Genomic DNA, 27,857 nt, shown 5'->3' on the forward strand with positions numbered 1-27,857 from the left:
TGCGCCACCAGGGAAGCCCAATAAAATTTTTTTTTAAAAAAAGAAAGAAATAGAGGAGTACTGATTTGGGAAAGATTTTACTTATTTGTAAAATAAGTTGAATTTAAGATTGATATTGGGGCATCGGAACGGAAATATCCAATGGTTAAAGACTAAAGTTCAGGACAATCAGAGCTGAGTGTTTTACCTGTCATGTTAATGGTTAAATTCTGAGATCAGATGACTTCTCCATTGCAAAGAGATGGTTAAAATGCCAAATTTCAACTTTGCACTAGGCAGTAAAAGGACGGGGAAAAGAAGGAAATAGGTAATATCTGCACTTGCCTTTCTCTCTTTTGTTTTTCTGCCATTGGAACTGGTTAAAATAAAAATTTTGTTAATTCAGTAAAAGAATATTTTAAAATTGTATGGTCCTACCTATATTTAATGTTAAACTATTTTTTTAAAAAACATTTTTTTGTCTTCCTTTATAGCCATCTTTCAACAGTTTTGGGAAACAAGTTTGATCATGGCGCTGAAGCCATTGTACCTACACTTTTTAATCTCGTCCCCAATAGTGCAAAAGTCATGGCAACTTCTGGATGTGCAGCAATCAGATTCATAATTCGGGTAGGTTCTTTTCTTTTCCTTTCTTTTCTTTTCTTTTCTTCTCTTTTCTTTTTTCTTTCTCTTTGTGTGTTTGTCCACCTCTCTGTCTGTATGTCTCTCTCTCAGTGTACTTAAATAAATCATTGGTATTTTTTTAAACCCCGAAGGAAAATTACTTTTGAATTATTTTTCTGATAATAAAAGTAATACACAGTTATTATTGAACATTTAAATAGTACAGAGGATTACAAAGTAAACATGCTTGCATACAGAATATAATAGACATAATATGCATGTATGTGTGTGAGTGTGTGTGTGTGTATAACCACGTTATAGGTGGTAGCAGGCAAATGTAAAACAGTAAAAAAGTTACAGGCAGTGGTAAAAGATGACAGACAAATTCTTAATATTTCTCATCATCCACATCTTGAAGGTGCCCAAAAGAACAGAGTTAAAAAAAATAAATCTTCCACACTTGAATTCTGCTCTTCTGCAACTAACCACTCTAGCCACTCAGTATGTACTTTTCCAAACTTCTGTTCTTGCTTATACAAACTGTATTTACTACAAAATGTAAATGTAGCATTTATATTTTACATATATATAAAAATAATGTTTTTTTTACACTTGCTTTTTAAACTTCACGTACTTGGGCAGCTTCCCTTCTCCCTGAGGTTTATGAAGTTCTTTCTCTCCACCCTTTACCAACATTGTGCATTATTAGTGTCTTGAAGGTTTTAAAAATTTAATAATTGAAATATAATTTCATATTCTACTTTGCATTTCTTGGATTATTAGAGACATTAGGTTTTTTTTTCCCTTTAATAGTTTTTCTTTGGATTGCCAGTTTATACTTTGTGCATTTTTTTCCTCACTTATTTCTAAGGCCTTTTTTATATGTTATAAGAACAGTCAGCCCTCCTTATCCATGGGTTCTGCATCTGTGGATTCAACCAACCTCAGATTAAAAATATTTGGGGGGAAAATATCCCAGAGAGTTCCAAAAAGCAAAACTTGAATTTGCCTCCTGCTGGCATTTATTTATAGAACATTTACAGTAATTACAACTATTTACTTATCATTTACATTGTATTAACTATAATAAGTAATCTAGAGATGACTTAAAGTATACAGGAGGATATGTGTAAGTTTTATACAAATACTGCACCATTTTTATATAAGGGACTTGAGCATCCACAGATTTTGGGATCCTCCCAGGGTCTTGGAACCACCCCTGTGGACACTGAAGGATGACTGTTAGTTAATTCTATGTTGCAAATATTTTCTACCAGTTGTCAGTTCTTCAAATATTGTTTAAGTTATCGTTTGTTATATATAGAAATTTGAAATTTTTTGGCTTTGAGACAATGCTCCTTTTGTGGTTTTTGTTATAGTTAAAACAACCTTCCTCATTTCTCAATTATAAAATATTCAATTGTTTACAACTTTCATGATTTTGTGTCTTAGGTTTAGATCTAACTCAGTTTTATTTCTGTGTGAAATACAGGTATCTAACTTCATTTTCCCCCAAATACAAAGCCATTTGACCCAGTGGCATGTAGTGAATTACAGTTCAGTCTTTTCTTAAAATATCACTGTTTTCATGTAGTAAATTTCCATAAATATATGGGTCTGTTTTTTAAATGCCTTTTCAGTTTCTGTGATCAGTTTGTCCTCTCCTGTTAAGTAATGGTTTTTTCTAATACTGCTGTACCAGAAGGTTTTTTCCAGCAATTAAATCCAGTGCCTATGAAGAAATCTATGAATCTATCTACGGAAATGTTCGTTTCTTTCTGTTTTAATATTTTTGTAAGCTTCACTAAATCTGGCACCTTCAAACAGTGTTCAAAAATAGTGGAAATTATTGAAATCTTTGTTTTATCCCTGAGTTTAATGGGAGTACTTTAAATATGATGTCTGGGATAACTTTCTCGATACTTTACATTAGGTTTTGAGAATTTCCTCCTATTTCTATTTTGCTAAATTTTGGTCAGCAATAGATGTGGAATCTTGTCAAATATCCCTTTAATATCTTTAGAAATGGTTATCTCTTTTCATTTATCCATTGTACATTCATGAGCTAAATTCTGCTTGGCCGTTGTACCTTATGATGCTGCTAGATGCAGTTGGCTAATTAAGATTTTGGTATTTACTTAATATGAGTCTTTTGTAGAATTTTCTATAATTTTTCTGTTGTTTAACATATTTTGTTATTAGGGTTTGCTGACTCGAAGTTATCCAATAACATTTCTAGTGGTTTAGACTGGGCGTTCTTGCATCTCTTTTTGAAGTATTCTTGGTTATTTGTGTCTTCTCAGAATATCTATTTCATATAGATTTTAAGACTCTTTGGCATGAGGTTGTATACTGTTAATTTTTAAAAAAAAGTTTCTTCCACTGTGGTTATATTGCCATTTTTTCTTATTATATTATTATATGTTCTTAAAAAAAAACAACACTTACTGGAAGTATTGTTATGGATTTTTTTATAAGCTTCAAGTTTGTTTTATTTGTACCATTGGGGTTCTTTAATTTTGTCTGGTTCTTTAGTTTCTACATTTATGTTTCTTAATTCCTTTCTTTGACTTGCTGTGGCTTACCTCTTTTTTTTCCCCTAGATTTTTGTGGTATATCCTTAGATAATTTGTCATAGTTTTTGTTGTTTATATTATAATGCTTTCTTATTGTAATGTTTTCTTCTGAGTTTGGCATTAGCAGCATCCAGTGATTTAGATTTATCACATTCTCTTTATTTTATAATTCTCAATCATTTGTAATTTCCATTTCAAGTTTCTCTTTGAATTACATAAGGATATTGTTCGCATTTTCAGATGGTTCTTTTGTTGTTCTTATCATTTTGTAATCTCATGATATTCTGATCATACGATTTGGTTGTACAATTTCTTCTTCATTGAATAACCTGAATTTTGTTAGTATCCTAATACATCATAAATTTAGATAGTCTTTTAGTATTTGCAAAATATGGAATTCATTTATAGGGTACTTTATTCATTACTAAATCTAGTTTGTTTATTATTCAAATTCTTCATGGTCTCATTTTTTAAAAAGCTGCTTTATCTGGCAAATTCTGATTCTAATTTTTATCAACTTTATTTTCCTAACAATTCTTGCTTCATGTACTTTATGTATGGTGAAAGTTTTTGACTACTACAATCTTGAAATAGTATTTTTTCTTTCCTATCTTTTCTGTTTTATGTTCATTGTATTTGCTCCTTACCTGTTTCATTATTTTCTTAGAAGTTTCTTACTCATTGTCAGTGTCAGGAATAAAACTTCTGTTTTACTTCCCCAGCCTTTTAAAAAGTATATATTTTATCTTATTCATGTCATTTTTTTCCCTTAACCATTAAGTTAAATTGAGCCAAAGACATTTTCATTTTCAGCAATTGAAATTAATTGCGTTTTTTTTTTCTGCCTTTATTCCTGCCCAATCTTTATTAGGAAACGCTTCCCATTTAAAATTTTTGTTTGATTTTAGTGTGTTCTCAATTTTCATATATATTTATCTTTGCATATTTCAAAATGGCTTTTTTTGCCCTTATACAAGAACTCAAAAATTGGACTTTGGTTCACATTTCTTTTCCCTCAGAATTATCTCCTTTTCACTCAATTGTTTTCTTAACTTTTTATTGTTTCTATAATAAGTTAGATCTCATTTGATTTTTTAATTTAAAACAAAACACCACCTTAGGAAGCTTTATAGAAGAGCCTCTGTGTCAGGAGTTACCTCACGGCAGGCCTTGGAGTAGATCATCTTTCATTAGTGCTTTCTTTACACAGTGGAGCCAGATTTCTGACTAAAATGAAGTTTCCTTAAATTTATGTTAGTTTTCATGGATCATTTATTTATTGCTTCTGTTTGTCATTTATCATTTCCTAAATATTTTTTTGTTTTCTGTCTTACAGCTGTATATGTTCTCAGGAAAAATTCCTTTAAATTCTACTCACTATCTTATGATCTCACTGAAAATACAAATCGGATGTTTTGTTGTTGTTGTTTTACATTATTTCCTGTTTTCTATATTTTGTTTCCCAGGTTCTGACTTGGTGTTTGGTTGAATGCGTCATCTGTAATTGTGAGGGTCACTTTTTATTTTCCTTTGGTATAGCTCCCCCGTATATGGTGTAGCAATAGTTAGGTTAGTCTTTTGCCCCATCCCTGCCACTGTGTTGGATGTAGGTTAATCAGTCAGCAGTAGGGTTTTGAGGAGGTTATGAGAGAGGAGGAAGAAGGTAGGTGAGACCTCCTATGTAGTATGTTGTGGCTAGGGAGTCTCCTTGGGCTTTAACGCCACAGTAATGTTTGGGGATGGGTTCTTCTGGATGCTCTAAGGGACCCGGGTCCACAGAGCCCTTCCACGCTGAATGGAACAGTTAAATAATATGCAGGTCAGCACTGTGTTGCATTATCCTCATTTGAACAACTTCAGGTCTGTGGGTGGTTTCCCTCTGTAGGAACTGAAAAAAGTTTTCCCTCTAATTTTGGTTGAGTTAGTTGTGACACACACTGATGTGCCATTCACGTTCTCCTTCACTGAAAGACTTGTTTCCCCAGGACTGGAAGCAATGTGGGCAGACAATCTTCAGCTGCCAGCCTCTTCAAGGATTGCCTCAGCTTGCAGAGAGCTGCCTTTCCCAAGGTCTTGCCCCTTCCTGGTTATGGCCCATGTCTAATAACTGATTGATGTGGAAGTATAGTGCTGTGGTTATCTTAGACCAATTTGAGACTACTTTGAAGGACTATTTTAGCTCCAGAGCTCCCCAAAGCTTCGGCTTTGGGCAGAGATGTCCTTGGGCCATATCACAGATTGATTTCTTCTGCTGCTCACTCCTGCTTCCTTCTCCTCACTTCCACCGGTGTTGATCCCAAGAGCACTTCTTAATATCCTGAACGCTAAACTCCATCTCAGAGCCTGCCTCCTAGAGAACCCAACCCATACCATTAGCTCAGAAGAAAAATAGGAGATTTAAAACATCAAATACATATGCTTAGGTTGCTATTTTATTCTTATGTCAGTTATGAGCTTTTTAGTGTTTGCTTCACTAAAGAAGAACATAAGAATTACTAATAGAAACCAGAAGATTGTATATACTGACCTTTACCTGAATTCTAGAGAGCTGTGGTTCAGCCAGGATGAAAGTTCAATTAAAATCACCATTTCAGGGCTTCCCTGGTGGTGCAGTGGTTGAGAGTCCGCCTGCCGATGCAGGGGACGCGGGTTCGTGCCCCAGTCTGGGAGGATCCCATGTGCCGCGGAGCAGCTGGGCCCGTGAGCCATGGCCGCTGAGCCTGCGCGTCCAGAGCCTGTGCTCCGCAACGGGAGAGGCCACAACAGTGAGAGGCCCGCGTACCCCCCCCCAAAAAAATCACCATTTCAAAGTACATTCACAGTAGTTATGTAGATTCACTCTGATAACCTGCTTTGATGACATAGCAGTTAGTGTGTTCTCCAGCAGTAGCAGTACGTCAGAAAATAAGACCAGTACATGCCTGGTCCCTCTTAGTGCTCCATCCCCCGCAAAGTACACTGTCCTAACAGTTCTCTGTAGTTATACAATTAACTTGTCTTTATTATTTAATATTACAATCACATCTGTCCTTCTGAAACTATATCATTACTATTACTTTAATTTGGGGAAACTTTTTGACTGGTCTTAATTTCTTTCAAAATCTGATTTTATGGTATTTTTATTCTGTTCTAATATAGCTAAATACTTGAATGCGAGGCAAATAGAATAAGAGATTATCTAAAGTACACAGTATTTTTCAACCTCTTCTAAAATATCTTTTTCAGCATACTCATGTACCCAGACTTATACCTTTAATAACAAGCAATTGCACATCAAAATCAGTTCCTGTAAGGAGGTAAGTTTTGAAAAAACTTACTGTAGGTTTATGTTGAATATTGCATTATGTTTAATTCTTAGTTGGGTGCAAAAATTAGTTGTCATCAATTTCTTGCCTTCTAGAAACCTTATTAAAATTTTTAAATCATTTAACATAAATTTAACATAAAATGTAACATAATTTTTATGTTATATAAGGGAAAAAGGAATGAAGTGCTTATTATGACTATGCACATTTCTCAGTTTTATCCTATTAAGGTTTGGTTTATTTGGGCCACTAGTTGTTTGGTTTTCAGAGAGTATGGAGTCTAGAGTCAGCCCTTACCTAGAGTCCTACAATTGTGACTGATTGTCCTACCTCAGGCAGTTATTTTAACTGCCCTGAACCTCAGTGTCTTCGTATGTTAGTGGGGCTAATAATGTAGACCCCATGGAGTTGTGAGGGTTAAATGAGAAACACAATGGTAGAATTGAACATAGTGTTTGGCACAGAGTATGCAGCCATAACACGTCAGTCTGTCAGTATCTCTCTCCTTATGGTTTCTACAATCTTTAATATCATCACTATCTCCAGGAATAATAAAGACAGCAAAAACAAGATTTGTGCATTGGATATTTAAGAAAATTGTAAAGAACTCTTGCCCCTTTTTTGTTTGATAAATATGTTTATTTAAGTACTTTGAATGTTAGGAAAAATAAGACATCATTATTACCTGTAAGTGATTCGGAGTTTTGGGACAGTTGTTTAATTACCTCTCTCTTATGTCAGGGGTCGGCAAACAACAGCCCACTGGTCGAATCTGTCCAGCAGTCTAGTTTTGTATGGCCCACAAGCTAAGACTGTTTTTTACGTTTTTGAAGGGTAGTTAAAAAGGGGGAAAGAAAAATATGTAAAATAGAGACTATGTGGTTCTCAAAGTTTAAAATATTTACTGCCTAAAATATTTACTATCTGGCCCTTTACAGAAAAGGTTTACCAATCTCTGTCTTACACTGAAGAAAATGGTAATTGGAGAAATAAGAATGTGACAGAGAAGAGGAAGTCAGGAAATGCATCAGAAAATTACCTTGAAAATGGGGAGCAATTCAATACCTGTAAGGGAAGAGAGTGGGGAATAATGTACGCAGCGATGGAAAGCTATGCTGTGTGCTGCAGAGCCATTGGACAGGCCACTGAGGCCAGAACACATGATAAATGGGAGGATTCAGTAGGAAAAGAGGCTGACTGAGGGGAAGAAGGGGATAGGTTGAAGTCAAAGTATAGAGGGCTTTGAATGTCAGGAAGAGAAATTTTGATATTGTTCCATTAGCAGTTTTTGGTGAGGAGGTAATGTCATCCATCCTAGTTTTTATTTCAGCTGTGAACAGCAATTAAAAAGGGACAGTGAGAAGCATTGGTTTAATTAAGTAGGACTTCTTACAGCTCATGTAAGAGAGGCAGGGTCCGAACTAGAGCTGTATTTATGATAATTGATTGAAGGAGGTTTTATTCAATAAATTCAGGAGACTTCACATATAGAAATGAGTCTTGATAATTGGATATGGATGAAGAAGGTGATGTCAAGTGCTTCAGACTGTGATCTGTAGAGTCAGAATGCCAGGGTTTAAGGCGGTGCTCTATCACTTTGGGCAAATTAATTTAACTTCCATGTTTCTCTTTTTTCTAATCTGTATCATATGGGCTCCAAGAGTAGAATTGAGAGGGTAAGAATTAAATTTGTTGTTTTGTATCAATATGTAGTGTTTGAGTTGACACTCACTGCCTGTGTAGAGATGTCTGTGACTGGTTGACACTCTGACTTAATGGCTGAATTGAAGAACCAGTGCTGGAGATAAAGGACTAGGTGTGAGAAGTACAGCTGATAGAGCTAAGGGTACAGGTGATACTGTCCAAGAAAAGACTATAAAAGGGAAGTGGGCTGAGATCAGCACCAACGAGGTGAGCACCTGTGTAAGGGTAGGTGGAGGGAAAGTGTTAATAAAGGAAGAAAAACAGAGCAGAGCTGTGTCGTCAGATGCCAAGGAAGAACAAAAGCTCAAGAACGAGACAGTTGAAGAAGTTAAGAACCAGAAGGCTAAGGAGAAAACACCAAATACTTGATTAAGAATCATTTATATATATATTTAAGGGAACAAATGTAGAAATGGAAGGTCCATCCCAGCTTTCTTGGTCACCATTGTATATCTTCAGTTTCTAGTATGCAGTAGGTGTTTGGTAAATATCTTTTAAATTAAGTTAAATTGTATATTTGACAAACATTTTAAGTTAAAATTATGGGGAACCCTTAAGGTCTTTTTGAACTCTTAAGCATAGGAATAGTTGGAGCCTTAAATAAGTTAAGTGGGACTTCCCTGGTGGCACAGTGGTTAAGAATCTGCCTGCCAATGCAGGGGACATGGGTTCGAGCCCTGGTCCGGGAAGATCCCACACGCCACGGAGCAACTAAGCCCGTGCACCACAACTACTGAGCCTGCACTCTAGAACCCGTGAGCCACAACTACTGAGCCCGTGAGCCACAACTCTGGAAGCCTGCGTGCCTAGAGCCCATGCTCCGCAACAAGAGAAGACACCGCAATGAGAAGCCTGTGCACTGCAACAAAGAGTAGCCCCTGCTTGCCGCAACTAGAGAAAGACCGCGCCCAGCAACAAAGACCCAACACAGCCAAAACTAAATAAATAAAGAAATTTATTTTTTTAATTAATTAATTATTTGACAGTAAAGATATCTAAAAACATGTCTTATGCTTTAATTTAGGGGGCAAAGTGGAATATTATAGAAGAAAGTGTTAATTAACATTTAGTTATAAATTAATATAACTTAATATAATGTTATGACATTTAGTTATAATTAACTTTTATTTTTCAGGCGTTCATTTGAATTTTTAGATTTGTTGTTACAGGAGTGGCAGACTCATTCATTGGAAAGGTATGCATTGACTATTCCTCTCCCACCACCCTCGCCTCCCCATTGTTACCGGTTCTTTAGAAATTGATGTGACTGGTTTTGCATTATTTCTCATTTTGCTTTAAAAGTTATTAGCACTGATTTTGCCTTAAAGCTGTGGTGCTCCTCTTATTCATTACAGCTATGATTTTCTTCTTTGTGGGGTGAGTGTGGGTCTCTTAGTAAATGGGTTATATAAGGTATTCCAGGTTAAATTGGGCAAATATTTTAAAATGTATTTCTAGTCACGTGAGATAGGTTTCCTGAGGTGCAGTTAATCAAGTAATGAATGATTTAAGATAGAAGAAAGGCACTTCCTTTCAGAGGAAAGAGATTTAAAAAGTGAAAGAGGAATTTCCTGGTGGTCCAGTGGTTAGGACTTGGCGCTTTCACTGCCAGGGCCCGGGTTCGATCCCTGGTCAGGGAACTAAGATCCTGCAAGCCTCGCTGCGTGGCCATTAAAAAAAAGGTGAGAGAGATTTGTTGGAAAGTTTTTCCACACTAGTGGTCAGTTGTCATTGGTCAAGTATAGACTGGGCAGCATCTAATGAAGCTCTGAGATGAACAAGAGGAAAATGTTGGTCACTGGCTATTTGCATGGCTGTATTTCTCATTAATTTCAAGTTTGAAGCTTGGGATATACATGCATTTATGTTGAACACGTTGCTGATTTTCCATTCTCATGGAAATCATTAAATCTATTCATAACCCATTTCTAAAAAATAGAATTTGTTGTTTACTGCAGGCATGACATAATTCCACATTTTCTTTAAGTTCTTTTGTGGCAGCTGCTATTCAGTTTGGTTAGATTATAACTGATCGTACTATTAGCAAATAATTTTATACATTGGTAGATTAGTGAGGATCCACACAAAAGGTTTTTTTTAATTCATAAAGAATTTGAGATTTGAGTGCTATATGTCTGGACTTCATCTAAAAATAATTATGTCCAGGTTTATAGTGTTTGACTCGTCAGAAGCAAACCATACATGAATGAAATGTATGGGATGGACTATTAGGAAATCTTGCACTCTTAGATTTATTATTGTGTACTAATTATCTTTTTATCTCCCTTGCCCCTTTGTGATTGATGCATAATGTATAGGCAGTATCATTTATGGTGAAATACATAGTTTACACATGAACCTAAAGGTGTTTTATTTTATAGACATGCAGCCGTCTTGGTTGAAACTATTAAGAAGGGAATTCATGATGCTGATGCTGAGGCCAGAGTGGAGGCAAGAAAGTAAGTCTATAATGTATTTTTTGACAGTTTAAACATACTTTGGTCTTTTCTTTGACAGGAATTATATTGGGAGAATGAAAATATCATTTAAGTGTCCCAAGTACTCTATTTGATTAACTCTTTAGTAAAATGGAGGTTGATTTTTCTCCATTAAATCTGTACTGGGTGTCTTAACAGTTCACTTAGCATTGTCATTTGTACATTCAACAGTATTCCCGTTCCATCATAACATACTCACTTTTGCTGTGAATAAAAATAACTAATTTATTGAACATTTAATATGTACCTGATACTGTGTAGCGCAGTAGGTATATGTTATTTTCTAATCCTTAAAATGATCCCACAAAGGTGCTTATATTGGCAACTGAAGTTTGGAGATTTGGGAGTTTACCCAAAGCCACACAGACCCTAAGGATTACAACCAGCTTTTGAACTGAGATCTCCTTTTCTCAAAAGCTTGCCGTCTTTCTACCAAAACTTGTTAAATATAGAAAGTATTCTACTTGGCACATTGTGGGTGTATTAAAAACCTATGGGGGACTTCCCTGGTGGCACAGTGGTTAAGAATCCACCTGCCAACACAGGGGACACAGGTTCGAGCCCTGGTCCAGGAAGATCCCACATGCTGAGGAGCAACTAAGCCCGTGCACCACGACTACTGAGCCTGAGCTCTAGAGCCCACGAGCCACAACTGCTGAAGCCCACGTGCCTAGAGCCCACGCTCTGCAACAAGAGAAGCCACTGCGAGGAGAAGCCTGTGCACCGCAACGAAGAGTAGCTCCTGCTTGCCGCAACTAGAGAAAGCCTGCGTGCAGCAACGAAGACCCAATGCACCCAAAAATAAATTTAAAAATTAAAAAAGAAAAACCTATGGGCTTAAAAACCTTTGTTCTTCTTGAACATACACATTTTACAGTTAATGTCTAATAATGCAAAGTTATTACTTTTTGTTGTTTGTTCATTTGTTTTACAGGACTTACATGGGTCTTAGAAACCACTTTCCTGGTGAAGCTGAAACACTGTATAATTCCCTTGAGCCATCTTATCAGAAGAGTCTTCAAACTTACTTAAAGAGTTCTGGCAGTGTAGCATCTCTTCCACAATCAGACAGGTCCTCATCTAGCTCACAAGAAAGTCTCAAGTAAGGTCATATAGATGATAATTACTGATTTATTTGTCTCTCCAGCTCCACAAAGTTCCTTAAGTTGGATGGTTGAATATCTGACTGCTTTTACTTGAAGCCTTTTTGAAAGAATGATGACTGAATGTGCTTATTTTCTTTGGTCTGTTTTCTCAGGGGTTGGATTACATACTTGTATAACTTCTCAAAGAAGTTAGGTAAAGAGTATAGGGATTCAAATTTTGTTTGAATACGTACGTGTCTGTGAAAAAGATTGGAAAGCATTAATTTGTATACTTTTCTTAATACCTGGAAAATAGTCAATATAGTAAGAAGCCCATTTCTAGGGCACTGTAGTGGAAGAATTATAACGGAGATTCAGAAGTCATCTTCAGAACTCTTACACAGCACTGTGACTGGTAAAAACTCCACTGCTTTCTTTCCTCGCCTCTTGCACAGTTCAAGATTTCAGCAAATCCCTCAAGGGGGCAAAATTATCTAGTATCTGACTCACTTCTCTGTAACTCCACTCATCATTATGTTGGCTACCTCAAACCCTTGCTTCCTTGGCTTACCCCTATTTTCTGTTTCTCTAGCCCTATGAGACTGCTAAGTTACCTAGCAGTGGCCACAACTATCTGAAGATTTCCCCAGGGGAGAGCAGCTCACAGAATCTCAGTTTACCTCCCTGTAATTCCTGTCTCTTTAGGACCTTAACCCCACAAAGATTGCTGTTTGCCTTTGCAGCTCTCTGGTACAGAACTGGGACTGGGAGGCACCTAGGGCACAAAATTCAAGGAAGCACTCACAGGGTCTTGTGAGTACTGTACTAAATAAAAGTTCAGTGACTTAAACATGTTTTCAGAGTAAAAGCAGATATGATTTGATTTTAAAAAACAATTCTTGTAGGAATAATTATCTATTTAAACTTCTCTTTAAATTTGTGATAAATCCTTCACCTCAAATGAGCTTTGTTGCTTTTTTTCCCTTTACTTTGATTTACTGTACGCAAACTTTAAAGTGTATATGCATCACCTGAAGATCATGTTAAAATGCAGAATCTGATTCAGTAAATCTGGGATGGGACCTGAGATTTTGCATTTTTTACATACTCCCGGGTGATGTCAATGCTTTTTGTCTATGGACCATACTTTGAATAACAAGGATCTAAACAAGATATTTTCTTACTCTAGTAGAACATCTTTAAACATAAACAAACAACTTTAAAATCTGTGGACTTCAAGTGGTCTGCCTCAACCTATTAGAGTAACAATTTTAGGGGACAGTTATAAAAATAATATAATACTGGGTTTAATAACCAACTACCAAATTTACCATTTGATAATAATAACTTAAAGAATGTTTTTCAACACTCTGTCATTAACCTCTCTTCCCCTTACCTTTAAAATTTGTAGACAGGGAATTCCCTGGTGGTCCAGTGGTCAGGACTCCATGCTCTCACTGCCCAGGGCCTGGGTTCAATCCCTGGTCAGGGAACTAAAGCTCCCACAAGCCACACAGCATGGCAGATAGATAGATAGATACATATGTACATAGATATACTTTCCAGACTCTCTCACATACTTAGATATTTATTTATGGGCTTCAGAGTACCACAGTAATTAAAGATAAATAATCAAAAAAGATATTAAAGGAGGCAGTGGATTCTTTGAGTTGTTTCTAGGTGTTTTGCTTTATAATCATACATGTTATCCTCAGCAGTAGTCCTTAGCTTTGTTTCTGTTGCCCCATGCAGTAATACTTAATAGAACTGCTATAGATGGTGTTATACCTACAGGGTAACTGCATGAGTTACCAATGGCCACAACCATTATGACTTCGGTGAGACAGGCCTTGGTTACACTGAATTCCCTGTGTACTAGCAATAATACTACCTTTCTCTCCTTCTAAGTAAAATATCTCAGAATAGAAGTGTTGGAGAGTGCTTTTATTGAGTTCCCTGTGGTAGTGTGTGCTGAGGACCAGAGTGAACAACAGCAACCTGGTCCCTGTTTCTGTAGAGCTTACAGTCTTTATTCAATGCTAGTTATTTCATTTTTGCTTCACAGCTAACTTAGATACCATTGATATATGACAACAACTGTTCTAAAGTGATTTGTAAAAGGAAAATTGAAATCAGAAATACTTCTCAACTCTTCGGAAAACTCAATGGTATTTCATTAATTTTTGTCAGAGGAGTGATAAATTATGTCGTCTTACTAAAAGTATTTCTTTTTACCTTGCAGCCGCCCTTTTTCTTCCAAGTGGTCTACAGCAAACCCATCAACTGTTGCTGGAAGAGGTAAATTGCCTTTTTAACTAAGAGTCATAGCATATTTTACTTAATAGAGTAAAAGTGACTTTATAAATAAAGTAAAAGTTACTATGTAAAAAGATATTCTCACTCTGGGTCATATCAAGAGTTGAAAAGTTTAAAACACAGAGTTACACTTCAGAAGTTTTAAAAGCACATTAGAACAGTTTTAAAGCTAAACAGTTAAAAGCAGTAGCTTTTAAACTGGTTTAATATGACTCACAGTGAGAAAATTATTTTACATAGTAAATACCACACCTATATACTGTACCTGTGTTTCTATACCATATACATATACTACATGTCATATATACAATGTAGTGTATATAATTATATACATACAATATACATATGCTGTGTAGTATATTGTATATAAGTATACATATATAGTATAATCCAAAGTTCCAGGAAGCCTACTTACCCTTACTTGTGATGCATTCTCTTTTCTACTGTGTTTCATTTCTTTAAAATGCAGTCATGACCCACTTAGTTGATTTCACAGCCTATTAATGGGTCATAACTCAGAGTTTATAAAACTCCTCATTAAAACGGAAAAACTAGAGACCAGAAATTTAATAACTTAATTGGCATTACCTAAGAGTGGCAGTACCTGCATTATTTTCTGAATTATTCTATTCCCAGGCTAGTTCTACTTGCATCATTCTTATAGTTAAAAAATAGCCCCGCTGTCATCTATTTATCTTGTAACAGTGCTTCATTTTCATGAATCAATCATAAACATCATCCTTTCATCTATAAAACAGTCCTATGAACTTTACAAAGTATAGTTATTTTTCCCATTTTATGAAAGGGAAAAATGAGGCAGAGAAATATTGAGAAAATTGTCCAAGAAGAATTAGTTGTGACAGCATTGAAACTGAGGCATTCTGATTTTAAAATACTCTAAAGTACTTTCTAGTATCCATTTGGCCACTACTTCCTTTTTGACCATTTGTCATCATGGATTAATCTCATGGTGATTTCAAGTTTATATAATTTTTGTGCCATTTGCAGTGATTGAAATAATATAGGTTACCTTTGCTTTGTTTTTCATAGTATCAGCAGGCAGCAGCAAACCCAGTTCCCTTCCAGGAAGCCTACAGCGTTCACGAAGTGATATTGATGTGAATGCTGCTGCTGGTGCCAAGGCACATCATGCTGCTGGACAGTCTGTACGAAGTGGGCGGTTAGGTGCAGGTGCCCTGAATGCAGGTTCCTACGCATCACTAGGTAAGATAGCTAACTATGAGAAATTGTACAACATTTTCTCCCTGGTCTCAGGGAAGCAGTGAATCATCATCAATTTCAGTGATGGATGATGGCGATATCTTTATCATTTCTATTTCATTCTTGCTAGTTAAGGATAGTCCGTATGTTTTATATGATTCTGTCCTTGCAATGTAGTTCTGAGGTATCTGAGATACCTTGTTTCTACTTTTCCCCCTGTTGTCCTACTAACCATCTTAATCAAAGGAACAATTCTTTATTCCATGATTTGCATATAGAATTTTCAAAGTTCTGCACTACAGCCACATCCAACTGCTGAATACTAAGGGAGTTTGGTGTTGTACCCAGCTTCTCCATTCTCTTTCTCCTACTTCACTTCCCTTACCAAGAAGTTAAAGCCTTTTGGAAATCTGGGAAAACCGCAAAGCTGAATCATAATCAAAGCTTAAACATAAATAAAATACCTAAGAATAAACCTACTTAAGGAGCCAAAAGACCTGTATGCAGAAAACTATAAGACACTGATGAAAGAAATTAAAGATGATACAAACAGATGGAGAGATATACCATGTTCTTGAATTGGAAGAATCAACATTGTGAAAATGACTATACTACCCAAAGCAATCTACAGATTCAGTGCAATCCCTATCAAACTACCAATGGAATTTTCCACAGAACTAGAACAAAAAATTTCACAATTTGCATGAAAACACAAAGGACCCCGAATAGCCAAAGCAATCTTGAGAAAGAAAAATGGACCTGGAGGAATCAGGCTCCTGGACTTCAGAGTATACTACAAAGCTACAGTAATCAAGACAGTATGGTCCTGGCACAAAACAGAAATACAGATCAGTGGGACAGGATAAAAAGCCCAGCGATAAACCCACGCACATATGGTCACCTTATTTTTATATAAAGGAGGCAAGAATATACAGTGGAGAAAAGACAGCCTCTTCAATAAGTGGTGCTGGGAAAACTGGACAGCTACATGTAAAAGAACGAAATTGGAACACTCCCTAACACCATACACAAAAATAAACTCAAAGTGGATTAAAGACCTAAATGTAGGCTAGACACTATAAAACTCTTAGAGGAAAACATAGGCAGAACACTCTGTGATATCCATCACAGCAAGATCCTTTTTGACCCACCTCCTAGAGAAATGGAAATAAAAACAAAAATAAACAAATGGGACCTAATGAAACTTAAAAGCTTTTGCACAACAAAGGAAACCATAAAAAAGATGAAAAGACAACCCTCAGAATTGGAGAAAGTATTTGCAAATGAAGCAACTGACAAAGGAATTATCTCCAAAATATACAAGCAGCTCATGCAGCTCAATATCAAAAAAACAAACAACCCAATCCAAAAATGGGCAGAAGACCTAAACAGATATTTCTCCAAAGAAGATATACATGTTGCCAACAAACAAATGAAAGGATGCTCGACATCACTAATCATTAGAGAAATGCAAATAAGAACTACAGTGAGGTATCACCTCACACTGGTCAGAATGGCCATCATCAAAAAATATACAAACAATAAATGCTGGAGAGGGTGTGGAGAAAAGGGAACCCTCTTGCACTGTTGGTGGGAATGTGTATTGATATAGCCACTATGGAGAACAGTATGGAGGTTCCTTAAAAATCTAAAAATAGAACTATCATACGACCCAGCAATCCCACTACTGGGCATATACCCTGAGAAAACCATAATTCAAAAAGAGTCATGGGGCTTCCCTGGTGGCGCAGTGGTTGAGTCCGCCTGCCAATGCAGGGGACACGGGTTCGTGCCCTGGTCCGGGAAGATCCCACGTGCCACGGAGTGGCTGGGCCCATGAGCCACAGCCACTGGGCCTGCGCGTCTGGAGCCTGAGCTCCACAATGGGAGAGGCCACAGCAGTGAGAGGCCCGTGTACTGCAAAAAAAAACAAAAAAAAATGTCATGTACCACAGTGTTCATTGCAGCACTATTTACAATAGCCAGGACATGGAAGCAACCTAAGTGTTCATCAGCAGATGAATGGTTAAGGAAGATGTGGCACATATATACAATGGAATATTACTCAGCCATAAAAAGAAACGAAATTGAGTTATTTGTAGTGAGGTGGATGGACCTAGAGTCTGTCATACAGAGTGAAGTAAGTCAGGAAGAGAAAAACCAATACCGTACGCTAACATATATATGGAATCTAAAAAGTCCTGATGAACCTAGGGGCAGGACAGGAATAAAGACACAGACGTAGGGAATGGGCTTTAGGACACAGGGAGAGAGAAGGGTAAGCCGGGACGAAGTAAGAGAATAACATTGACAAATATACACTACCAAATGTAAAACAGATAGCTAGTGGGAAGCAGCCGCGTAGCACAGGGAGATCAGCTTGGTGCTTTGCTACCACCTAGAGAGGTGGGATTAGGAGGGTGAGAGGGAGACGCAGGAGGGAGGGGATATGGGGATATACGTATGCGTATAGCTGATTCACTTTGTTATACAGCAGAAACTAACACACCATTGTAAAGCAATTATACTCTGATAAAGATGTTTAAAAAAAAAAAAGCTTAAATATATATTCCAAAGCTATTCAGAGTTTGTTTTTTATATCCATCAATCTTAAAAGTTTGAGATTGGTTATCCATATTATTTATCTCTGTTTTGTGCTTCATTTTTCTTTTTCTTGGGTAGTACTCAGGGAACACTAGGCAGGCAGATCATTGGAACACAATAGGAAGTGCAGAGATTCTAGGTGTGAATGTGGTACATAATAAACGTGGCATAGCTGCATTCAATGAGGAAAGCATAAATTATACAGTAAATGGTGTTTAGACACATGGCTTACAATTTGGTACAAAATTAAGTTAGAACTATGTTTCATACCATATAAAAGTTTATTCCAGATAACTAAGAAGTTGAACAAAAATATAAAGCATCTTGACAAAAACATAGTAGTTGAATATTCATGTAATCTCAGATTGGAGAAGAAATTTCTAAGCATAAAGAGCCAGAAAACCATGAGGGAAAATCCCTTAGGATTGAAATCTTAAGTGTGAAAATATAAAATCAAGTGACTGAAAATTAAAAGGGAAAAAAATGTTGCCAATACTACAAAAAAACTAAAATGTCAACAAGTTTTATAAGTCTATGAGAAACAGATGAGCTTATTTTTATAGAAAAAAATTTTACATATATCAAGAAAAGCATATTTCAAAATTGCCCTCAAAACCCCCAAACAGATGTTGGATCTCCACTGTAATCAAACAGATGCAAACTGAAAGACCGGTAAATGCAGCAAGAAAGTTAAGGTTAGTGCCTACTATTCATAAAGAATGTGTTTAAAAGTGCTGATGTGAAGTAATCATGGAATACTTTATCTGAGTGGCATTTTAATACTACCCATGAAGCTTTTTTAAATGTTGAGAGTTTTGAGCCAGTAATTCAATGTTTATAGATAATTATGCCAAGAAATAAAAGGAATATTCATTATGTTTCTAAAAATAGATGTATTAGCTTCAACCTTGATGTGTAACAAAGAGGGAGGGATTAAGTTATGGTATATGCTTACAGATACCATACAGCCATTAACGAGTCATATTTTTTTTAATTAAAAAAAGTTTTTATTTATTTTTGGCTGCATTGGGTCTTTGCTGCTGCACGCGGGCTCAGTAGCTGCGGCACGCTGGCCCTAGAGCGTTCGGGCTTCAGTAGTTGTGGCGCATGGGCTCAGTAGTTGTGGCTCGAGGGCTCTAGAGCTCAGGCTCAGTAGTTGTGGTGCACGGGTTTAGTTGCTCCATGGCATGTAGGATCTTCCTGGACCAGGGGTCGAACGCATGTCCCCTACATTGGCAGGTGGATTCTTAACCACTGTGCCACCAGGGAAGCCCCAACAAGTCATATTTTTAGCCAAGATCAGATGATATGGCCTACCAAGCAATGTGTGATACTTTCATTATTTTGTATAAAATTATACATAGATGAAAGACTGGACAAAGATGGGTTTTTTTGTTTGTTTTTTTGTTAAGATTCATCTATGTTGTTGCATGCAGCTAAAGTTCATTTATTTGTATTTCTGTGTACAATATTCTATTGTATGAATATATCACAATTTAGTTTTCTGTTCTGCTGTTAGTGGGCATCTTGGTTGTTTCCTGTTTTTTTATTATTATGAATAATACTCATGAACATTCTTATATATAGGACTGGACAGAGATGTTTACAAAGATGTCAGCAATGGGTTGATTAGTGCTTTTAAATTTTCATAAAACTTTTCTGTGGTAGAAACATTACCTTCCTGGAAATGCATTATTATTTCAGTATATGAAAACTAATCAATATAATATACCGTATAGTAAAATAAAGGACAAAAATCACATGATCATCTTAGTAGATGCAGAACAGGCATTTGACAAATTCCCACACCCTTTCATGGTAAAAATACTCAACTAGTATAGAAGGGAACTTTCTGAACCTGATAAAGAACATCTGTGAAAAATCCACAGGTAGTATATACATCATGGGGAAAGACTGGATGCTTTCCCCAAAATCAGGAACAAGATAAGGATTTCCACTCTTGCCCTTCCTAACAGCATTATCATGGAAGTTCTAGCCAGGTCAGTTAGGCCAGAAAAAGAAATAAAAGGTATCCATATTGGAAAAGAACTGAAACTATTTGTAGAAAACATGGTCTTATATATAGAAAATCTAGGAAATTCACAAAAAAACTATTAGAGCTTATTAATAGTTCAGTAGAGTTACCGAAGATAAGATCAATATACAAAAATCAATTGTATTTCTAAATGCTAGCAATGAGGGACTGCCCTAGTAGTCCAGTGGTATAGAATCCGCCTTACAACGCAAGGGACACCGGTTCAATCCCTGGTCAGGGAACTAAGATTCCACATGCCGTGGGGCAACTAAGCCCACGTGCCTCAATTACAGAGCCCACTCACCCTGGAGCCTGCGCGCCACAACTAGAGAAGAGAAAACCTGCACGCCACAACTAGAGAGAGGCCCGCATACCACAATGCAAGATCCCACATGCCTCAATGAAGATCCCATGTGGCACAACTAGAGATGCCCACGCCCCACAATGAAAGATCCCACATGCCTCAGTGAAGATCCCATGTGCCATAACTAAGACCCTACACAGCCAAAAATAAAATAAATAAATAAATAGAAGATGGTGGAGTAGAAGGACGCGTGCTCACTCCCTCTTGTAAGAGCACCGGAATCACAAATAACTGCTGAACAGTCAAGGACAGGAAGACACTGGAACTCACCAAAAAAGATACCCCACATCCAAAGACAAAGGAGAAGCCGCAATGAGATGGTAGGAGGGGCGCAATCACAATAAAATGAAATCTCATAACCACTTGGTGGTTGACTCACAAACTGGAGAACATTTATACCACAGATGTCCACCCACTGGAGCGAAGGTTCTCAGCCCCAAGTCAGCCTTCCCAACCTGGGGGTCTGGCAAAGGGAGGAGGAATTCCCAGAGAAACAGACTTTGAAAGCTAGCGGGATTTGATTGCAGGACTTCGACAGGACTGGAGGAAACAGAGACTCTACTCTTGGAGGGCACACACAAAGTAGTGTGCGCATGAGGATCTGGGGGAAGGAGCGGTGACCACATAGGAGACTTAAACAGACCTACCTGCTAGTGTTGTGGGGTCTCCTGCAGAGGCGGGGGGTGGCTGTGGCTCACTGCAGCGACAAGGACACTGGCAGCAGAAGTTCTGGGAAGTACTCTTTGGCATGAGCCCTCCTGAAGTCCGCCATTAGCCCCACTAAAGAGCCTTTAGCCTCCAGTGCTGGGTCATCTCAGGCCAAACAACCAACAGGGAGGGAACTCAGCCCCACCCATCAGCAGACAAGCAGATTAAAGTTTTACTGAGCTCTGCCCACCAGAGCAACACCCAGCTCTACCCACCACCAGTCCCTCCTATCAGAAAGCTTGCACAAGCCTCTTAGATAGCCTTATCCACCAGAGGGCCGACAGCAGAAGCAAGAAGAACTACAGTCCTGCAGCCTGTGGAATGAAAACCATATTCACAGGAAGATAAACAAAATGAAAAGGCAGAGGACTATGAACCAGATGAAGGAACAAGATAAAACCCCAGAAAAACAATTAAATGAAGTGGAGATAGGCAACCTTCCAGAAAAAGAATTCAGAATAATGCTAGTGAAGATGATCCAGGACCTCGGAAAAAGAATGGAGGCAAAGATTGAGAAGATGCAAGAAATGTTTAACAAAGACCTAGAAGAATTAAAGAACAAACACCTAGAAGAATTAAAGAACAAACAGAGATAAACAATACAATAACTGAAATGAAAAATACACTAGAAGGAATCAATAGCAGAATAACTGAGGCAGAAGAATGGATAAATGACCTGTAAGGCAGAATGCTGGAATTTACTGCCACGGACCAGAATAAGAAAAAAGAATCAAAAGAAATGAAGACAGCCTAAGAGATTGGGACAACATTTAATGCACCAACATTCACATTTTAGGGGTCCCAGAAGGAGAAGAGAGAAAGAAGGGAACTGAGAAAATGTTTGAAGAGATTATAGTCGGAAACTTCCCTAACATGGTAAAGGAAATAGCCACCCAAGTCTAGGAAGTACAGAGAGTCCCAGGAAGGAGAAACTCAAGGAGAAACATGCCAAGACAGATAGTAATCAAACTGACAAAAATTAAAGACAAAGAAAAATTATTAAAGGCAACCAGGGAAAAACAACAATTAACATACAAGGGAGCTCCCATAAGGTTAACAGCTGATTCCTCAGCAGAAACTCTACAAGCCAGAAGGGAGTGACACAATATATTTACAGTGATGAAAGGGAAGAACCTACAACCAAGATTACTCTACCTGACAAGGATCTCATTCAGATTTGATGAAGAAATCAAAAGCTTTACAGACAAGCAAAAGCTGAGGATTCAGCACCACCAAACCAGCTCTACAGCAAATGCTAAAGGAGCTTCTCTAAGTGGGAAACACAAGAGAAGAAACGGACCTATGGAAACAAACCCAAAACAATTAAGAAAATGGTAATAGGAACATACATATCGATAATTACCTTAAATGTGAATGGATTAAATGCTCCAACCAAAAGACACAGGCTCGCTGAATGGATATAAAAACAAGACCCATATATATTCTGTCTAAAAGAGACCCACTTCAGACCTAGGGACACATACAGACTGAAAGTGAGGGGATGAAGAAAGATATTCCATGCAAATGGTAAACAAAAGAAAGCTGGAGTAGCAATACTCATATCAGATAAAATAGACTTTAAAATAAAGACTGTTACAAGAGACATGGAAGGACACTACATAATGATCAAGGGGTCAATCCAAGAAGAAGATATAACAATTATATTCACACCCAACACAGGCACATCTCAATATATAAGGCAAAGGCTAACAGCTATAAAAGAGGAGATCGACAGTAACACAATAATAGTGGGGGACTTTTAACACCTCACTTACACCAATGGACAGATCATCCAGACAGAAACTTAATAAGGAAACAGAAGTTTTAAATGACACAATAGACCAGATAGATTTAATAGATATTTATAGGACATTCCATCTGAAAACAGCAGATTACACTTTCTTCTCAAGTGCACACGGGACATTCTCCAGGATAGATGACATCTTGGGTCACAAATCAAGCCTCAGTAAATTTAAGAAAATTGAAATCATATCAAGCATCTCTTCCACCCACAACGCTATGAGAGAAGAAATAAATTACAGTTAAAAAATGTAAAAAACACAAAACACATGGAGGCTAAACAATACTAAATAACCAAGAGATCCCTGAAGAAATCAAAGAGGAAATCAAAAAATACCTAGGGACAAATTACAACAAAAACATGATGATCCAAAACCTATTGGATGTTTATAGCAATACAATCCTACCTCAAGAAACAAGAAAAATCTCAAATAAACAATTTAACCTTACCACCTAAAGGAACTAGAGAAAGAAGAACAAACAAAATCCAAAGTTATTAGAAGGAAAGAAATCATAAAGATCAGAGCAGAAATAAATGAAATAGGGCCTCCCTGGTGGCGCAGTGGTTGAGAGTCCGCCTGCCGATGCAGGGGATACGGGTTCGTGCCCCGGTCTGGGAGGATCCCATATGCCGCGGAGCGGCTGGGCCCGTGAGCCATGGCCGCTGGGCCTGCGCGTCCGGAGCCTGTGCTCCGCAACGGGAGAGGCCACAACAGTGAGAGGCCCGCATACCGCAAAAAAAAGAAAAAAAAAAAAAAAAGAAATAAATGAAATAGAAACAAAGAAAACAATAACAAAGATCAATAAAACTAAAAGCTGGTTCTTTGAGAAGATAAACAGGACTGATCAACCTTTAGCCAGACTCATCAAGAAGAAGAGGGAGAGGACTCAAATCAATAAAATTGGAAATGAAAAAAGAGAAGATACAGCAGACACTGCAGTAATACAAAGCATCATAAGAGACTGCTACAAGCAACTCTATGACAATCAGATGGACAACCTGGAAGAAATGGACAAATTCTTAGAAAGGCATAACCTTCCAAGACTGAACAAGGAAGAAATAGAAAACATGAACAGACCAATCACAAGTAATGAAATTGAAACTGTGATTTAAAATCTTCCAACAAACAAAAGTCCAGGACCAGTTGGCTTCACAGGTAAATTCTATGAAACATTTAGAGGAGAGGTAACACCCATCCTTCTCAAACTCTTCCCAAAAATTGCAGAGGAAGGAGCACTCCCAAACTCATTCTACGAGGCCACCATCACCCTGATACCAAAACCAGAGAAAGATGTCACAAAAAAAGAAAACTACAGGCCAATATCACTGATGAATATAGATTCAAAAGTCCTCAACAAAATACTCGCAAACAGAATCCAACAGCACATTAAAAGAATCATACACCATGATCAAGTGGGATTTATCCCAGGGATGCAAGGATTCTTCAATGTATGCAAATCAATCAATGTGATACACCATATTAACAAATTGAAGAATAGAAACTATATGATCATCTCAATAGATGCAGAAAAAGCTTTTGACAAAATTTAACACCCATTTATGATAAAAGCTCTCCAGAAAGTGGGCATAGAGGGAACCTACCTCAACATAATAAAGGCCATATATGACAAACCCACAGCAAACATCATTCTCAATGGTGAAAAACTGAAAACATTTCCTCTAAGATCAGGAGCACGACAAGGATGTCCACTCTCACCACTCTTTATTCAGCATAGTTTTGGAAGTCCTAGCCACAGCAGTCAGAGAATAAAAAGTAATAAAAGGAATACAAATTGGAAAAGAAGTAAAACTGTCACTGTTTGCAGATGACATGACATGATACTATACATAGAGAATCCTGAAGGTGCCACCAGAAAACTACTAGAGCTAATCAATGAATTTGGTGAAGTCACCGGATACAAAATTAACGCACAGAAATCTCTTGCATTCCTATACTCTAACAACGAAAGATCGAAAGAGAAATTAAGGAAACAATCGCATTCACCACTGCAACAAAAAGAATAAAATACCTAGGAATAAACTTACCTAAAGAGGTAAAAGACCTGTACCCAGAAAATTATAAGACACTGATGAAAGATATCAAAAATGACGCAGGGCTCCCCTGGTGGCGCAGTGGTTGAGAGTCCACCTGCCGATGCAGGGGACACGGGTTCGTGCCCTGGTCTGGGAAGATCCCATATGCCGTGGAGTGGCTGGGCCTGTGAGCCATGGCCACTGAGCCTGCGCGTCCGGAGCCTGTGCTCCGCAACAGGAGAGGCCACAACAGTGAGAGGCCCGCGTACTGCAAAAAAAAAAAAATGACGCAAACACATGGGGAGATATACCATGTTCTTGGGTTGGAAGAATCAATATTGTGAAAATGACTATACTACCCAAAGCAATCTATGGATTCAGTGCAATCCCTATCAAATTACCAGTGGCATTTTTTACAGAACTAGAACAAAAAATCTTAAAATTTGTATGGAGACACAAAAGACCCAAAATAGGCAAAGCAATCTTGAGGGGAAAAAATGGAGCTGGAGGTATCAGACTCCCTGACTTCAGACTATACTACAAAGCTACAGTCGTCAAAACAATACGGTACTGGCACAAAAACAAATATAGATCAATGGAGCAGGATAGAAAGCCCAGAGATAAACCCATGCACCTATTGTCAACTAATCTATGACAAAGGAGGCAAGGATATACAATGGAGAAAAGACAGTCTTTTCAGTAAGTGGTGCTGGGAAAACTGGACAGCTGCATATAAAAGAATGAAATTTGAACACTCCCTAACACCATACACAAAAATTAACTCAAAATGGATTAAAGACCTAAATGTAATACCGGACAGTATAAAACTCTTAGAGGAAAACATAGAACACTCTATGACATAAATCACAGCAAGGTCCTTTTTGACCCACCTCCTAGAGAAATGGAAATAAAAAACAAAAATAGACAAATGGGACCTAATGAAATTTAAAAGCTCTTGCACAGCAAAGGAAACTATAAATAAGACGAAAAGACAACCCTCAAAAAGGGAGAAAATATTTGCAAATAAATCAGTGGACAAAGGATTAATCTCCAAAATATATAAACAGCTCATGTAGTTCAATATTAAAAAAACAGCCCAATCAGAAAATGGGTAGAAGACCTAAATAGACATTTCTCCATACAAGACATACAAATGGCCAGGAGGCACATGAAAAGCTCAACATCACTAATCATTAGAGAAAATGCAAATCAAAACTACAGTGAGGTATCACCTCACAGCGGTTAGAATGGGCATCATCAGAAAATCTACAAACAGCAAATGCTGGAGAGGGTGTGGAGAAAAGGGAACCCTGTTGCACTGTTGGTGGGAATGTACATTGATACAGGCACTGTGGAGAACAGTATGGAGTTTACTTTAAAAACTAAAAGTAGAATTACCATATGACCCAGCAATCCCACTACTGGGCATATACCCTAAGAAAACCATAATTCAAATAGACACATGTGCCCCAGTGTTAGCTGCAGCACTGTTTACAATAGCCAGATCATGGAATCAACCTAAATGCCCATCGACAGAGAAATGGATAAAGAAGATGTGGTCCATATATACGATGGGATATTACTCAGCCATAAAAAGGAACGAAATTGGGTCATTTGTAGAGACGTGGATGGACCTAGAGACTTTCATACAGAGTGAAGTAAGTCAGAAAGAGAGAAACAGATATCATATACGAACTCATATATGTGGAATCTAGAAAAATGGTGCAAATGAACTGGTTTGCAAGGTAGAAATAGAGACACAGATGTAGAGAACAAACGTATGGACACCAAGGGGGGAAAGCGGGGAACGGGGGTCGTGGTGGTGATGAGATGAATTGGGAGATTGGGATTGACATATATACACCAATATGTATAAGATAGATAACTAATAAGAACTGGCTGTATAAATAAAATAAAATAAAATTAAAATAGTTGATGGAGTCAGAAAAGAAAATAATAAACCTTTTTAAAAAATGCTAGCAATGAACAACCTGAAAATAAAGTAAAAAAGCAATTCCAATTACAATAGCCTAAAAAAGAATAATACATTGTACATAGGAATCGATAGAACAAAAGAAGTGTAAGACTTCTCTAGGATGAACCACTCTTATGTTTCTCCTTTACTCTTACACTCATAATATTGCTGACACCGGATGTGTGGGATTTTCGCATCAAGCATTTCTCAGACAACACCTAGATGTCCTAAAATTCAATTCAGTTGTGGCCCTAACCATAGTTAACACAGACCTTACAGGTTAAGGGCTTAGTCTGTTACGACCCGCGCCCCCACTCACCCCCATCTCAGACATCAATTGCAAGTCCAGGTTGTTACCTGTGCTTCTGACCAACTGGCTCTAAGTCACAGGTTCCCTTGCCCCCTCCTTGAGTTAAATTAATTTGCTAGAGTGGTTCACAGATCTTGGGAAAACAGTCTACTTACTAGATTACTGGTTTATTACAAAGGATATTAAAGTGTATGAATGAAAAGCCAGATGAAGAGATACAGGGGGCGAGGTCTGGAAAGCTCTCAAGCCCAAGAGCTTCTTTCCCTGTGGAGTTGCAGTGTGCCACCCTCCCAGCATATGGGTGTGTTCACCAACCCAGAAACTCTCTGAATCTTGTGCTTTTGGCATTTTTATGGAGGCTTCATCACATAGTCATAATTGATCATTAACTTAGTCTCCAGCCTCACAACTCTTCCCAAGAGGATGGAGGATGGGGCTGAAAATTCCAAGCTTTTAATCATGGCTTCATCTTTCTGGTGACCATCCCCCATCCTGAGGCTGTCGAGGAGACCACCAGGAAATGCCTTATTAGAACAAAAGACACTCCTATCACCCAGGAAATTCCAAGGGATTTAGGAGCTCTGTCAGGTACCAGGGTCAAGGAGCAAATATTAGAGAAAAAGGTACTCAAGTGCTCTTACCACTTGAGAAATTACAAGGGTTTTAGGAGCTCTGTGCCCCACTTGAGAAATTACAAGGGTTTTAGGAGCTCTGTGCC

At 37.6% G+C, this 27,857-nt stretch overlaps 1 protein-coding gene across 4 annotated transcripts in view; it reads left to right on the forward strand.

The window, feature by feature from the left end:
- CLASP2 (cytoplasmic linker associated protein 2) overlaps positions 1 to 27,857 on the forward strand; it is a 189,340-nt gene that overhangs the window by 89,040 nt on the left and 72,443 nt on the right. For all 4 annotated transcript variants that reach the window (XM_082637540.1, XM_082637539.1, XM_082637537.1 and 1 more), the window contains exons 12-18: positions 474 to 609; positions 6,405 to 6,475; positions 9,324 to 9,383; positions 10,570 to 10,647; positions 11,621 to 11,788; positions 14,014 to 14,069; positions 15,138 to 15,311. In XM_082637540.1, the coding sequence (XP_082493666.1) occupies positions 474 to 609; positions 6,405 to 6,475; positions 9,324 to 9,383; positions 10,570 to 10,647; positions 11,621 to 11,788; positions 14,014 to 14,069; positions 15,138 to 15,311 (743 nt within the window). The remainder of the gene's footprint in view (positions 1 to 473; positions 610 to 6,404; positions 6,476 to 9,323; positions 9,384 to 10,569; positions 10,648 to 11,620; positions 11,789 to 14,013; positions 14,070 to 15,137; positions 15,312 to 27,857) is intronic.

This window comes from Mesoplodon mirus (genome assembly GCF_964341445.2).
Source record: "Mesoplodon mirus genome assembly, chromosome: 12".
NCBI classification, from domain to species: domain Eukaryota; kingdom Metazoa; phylum Chordata; class Mammalia; order Artiodactyla; family Ziphiidae; genus Mesoplodon; species Mesoplodon mirus.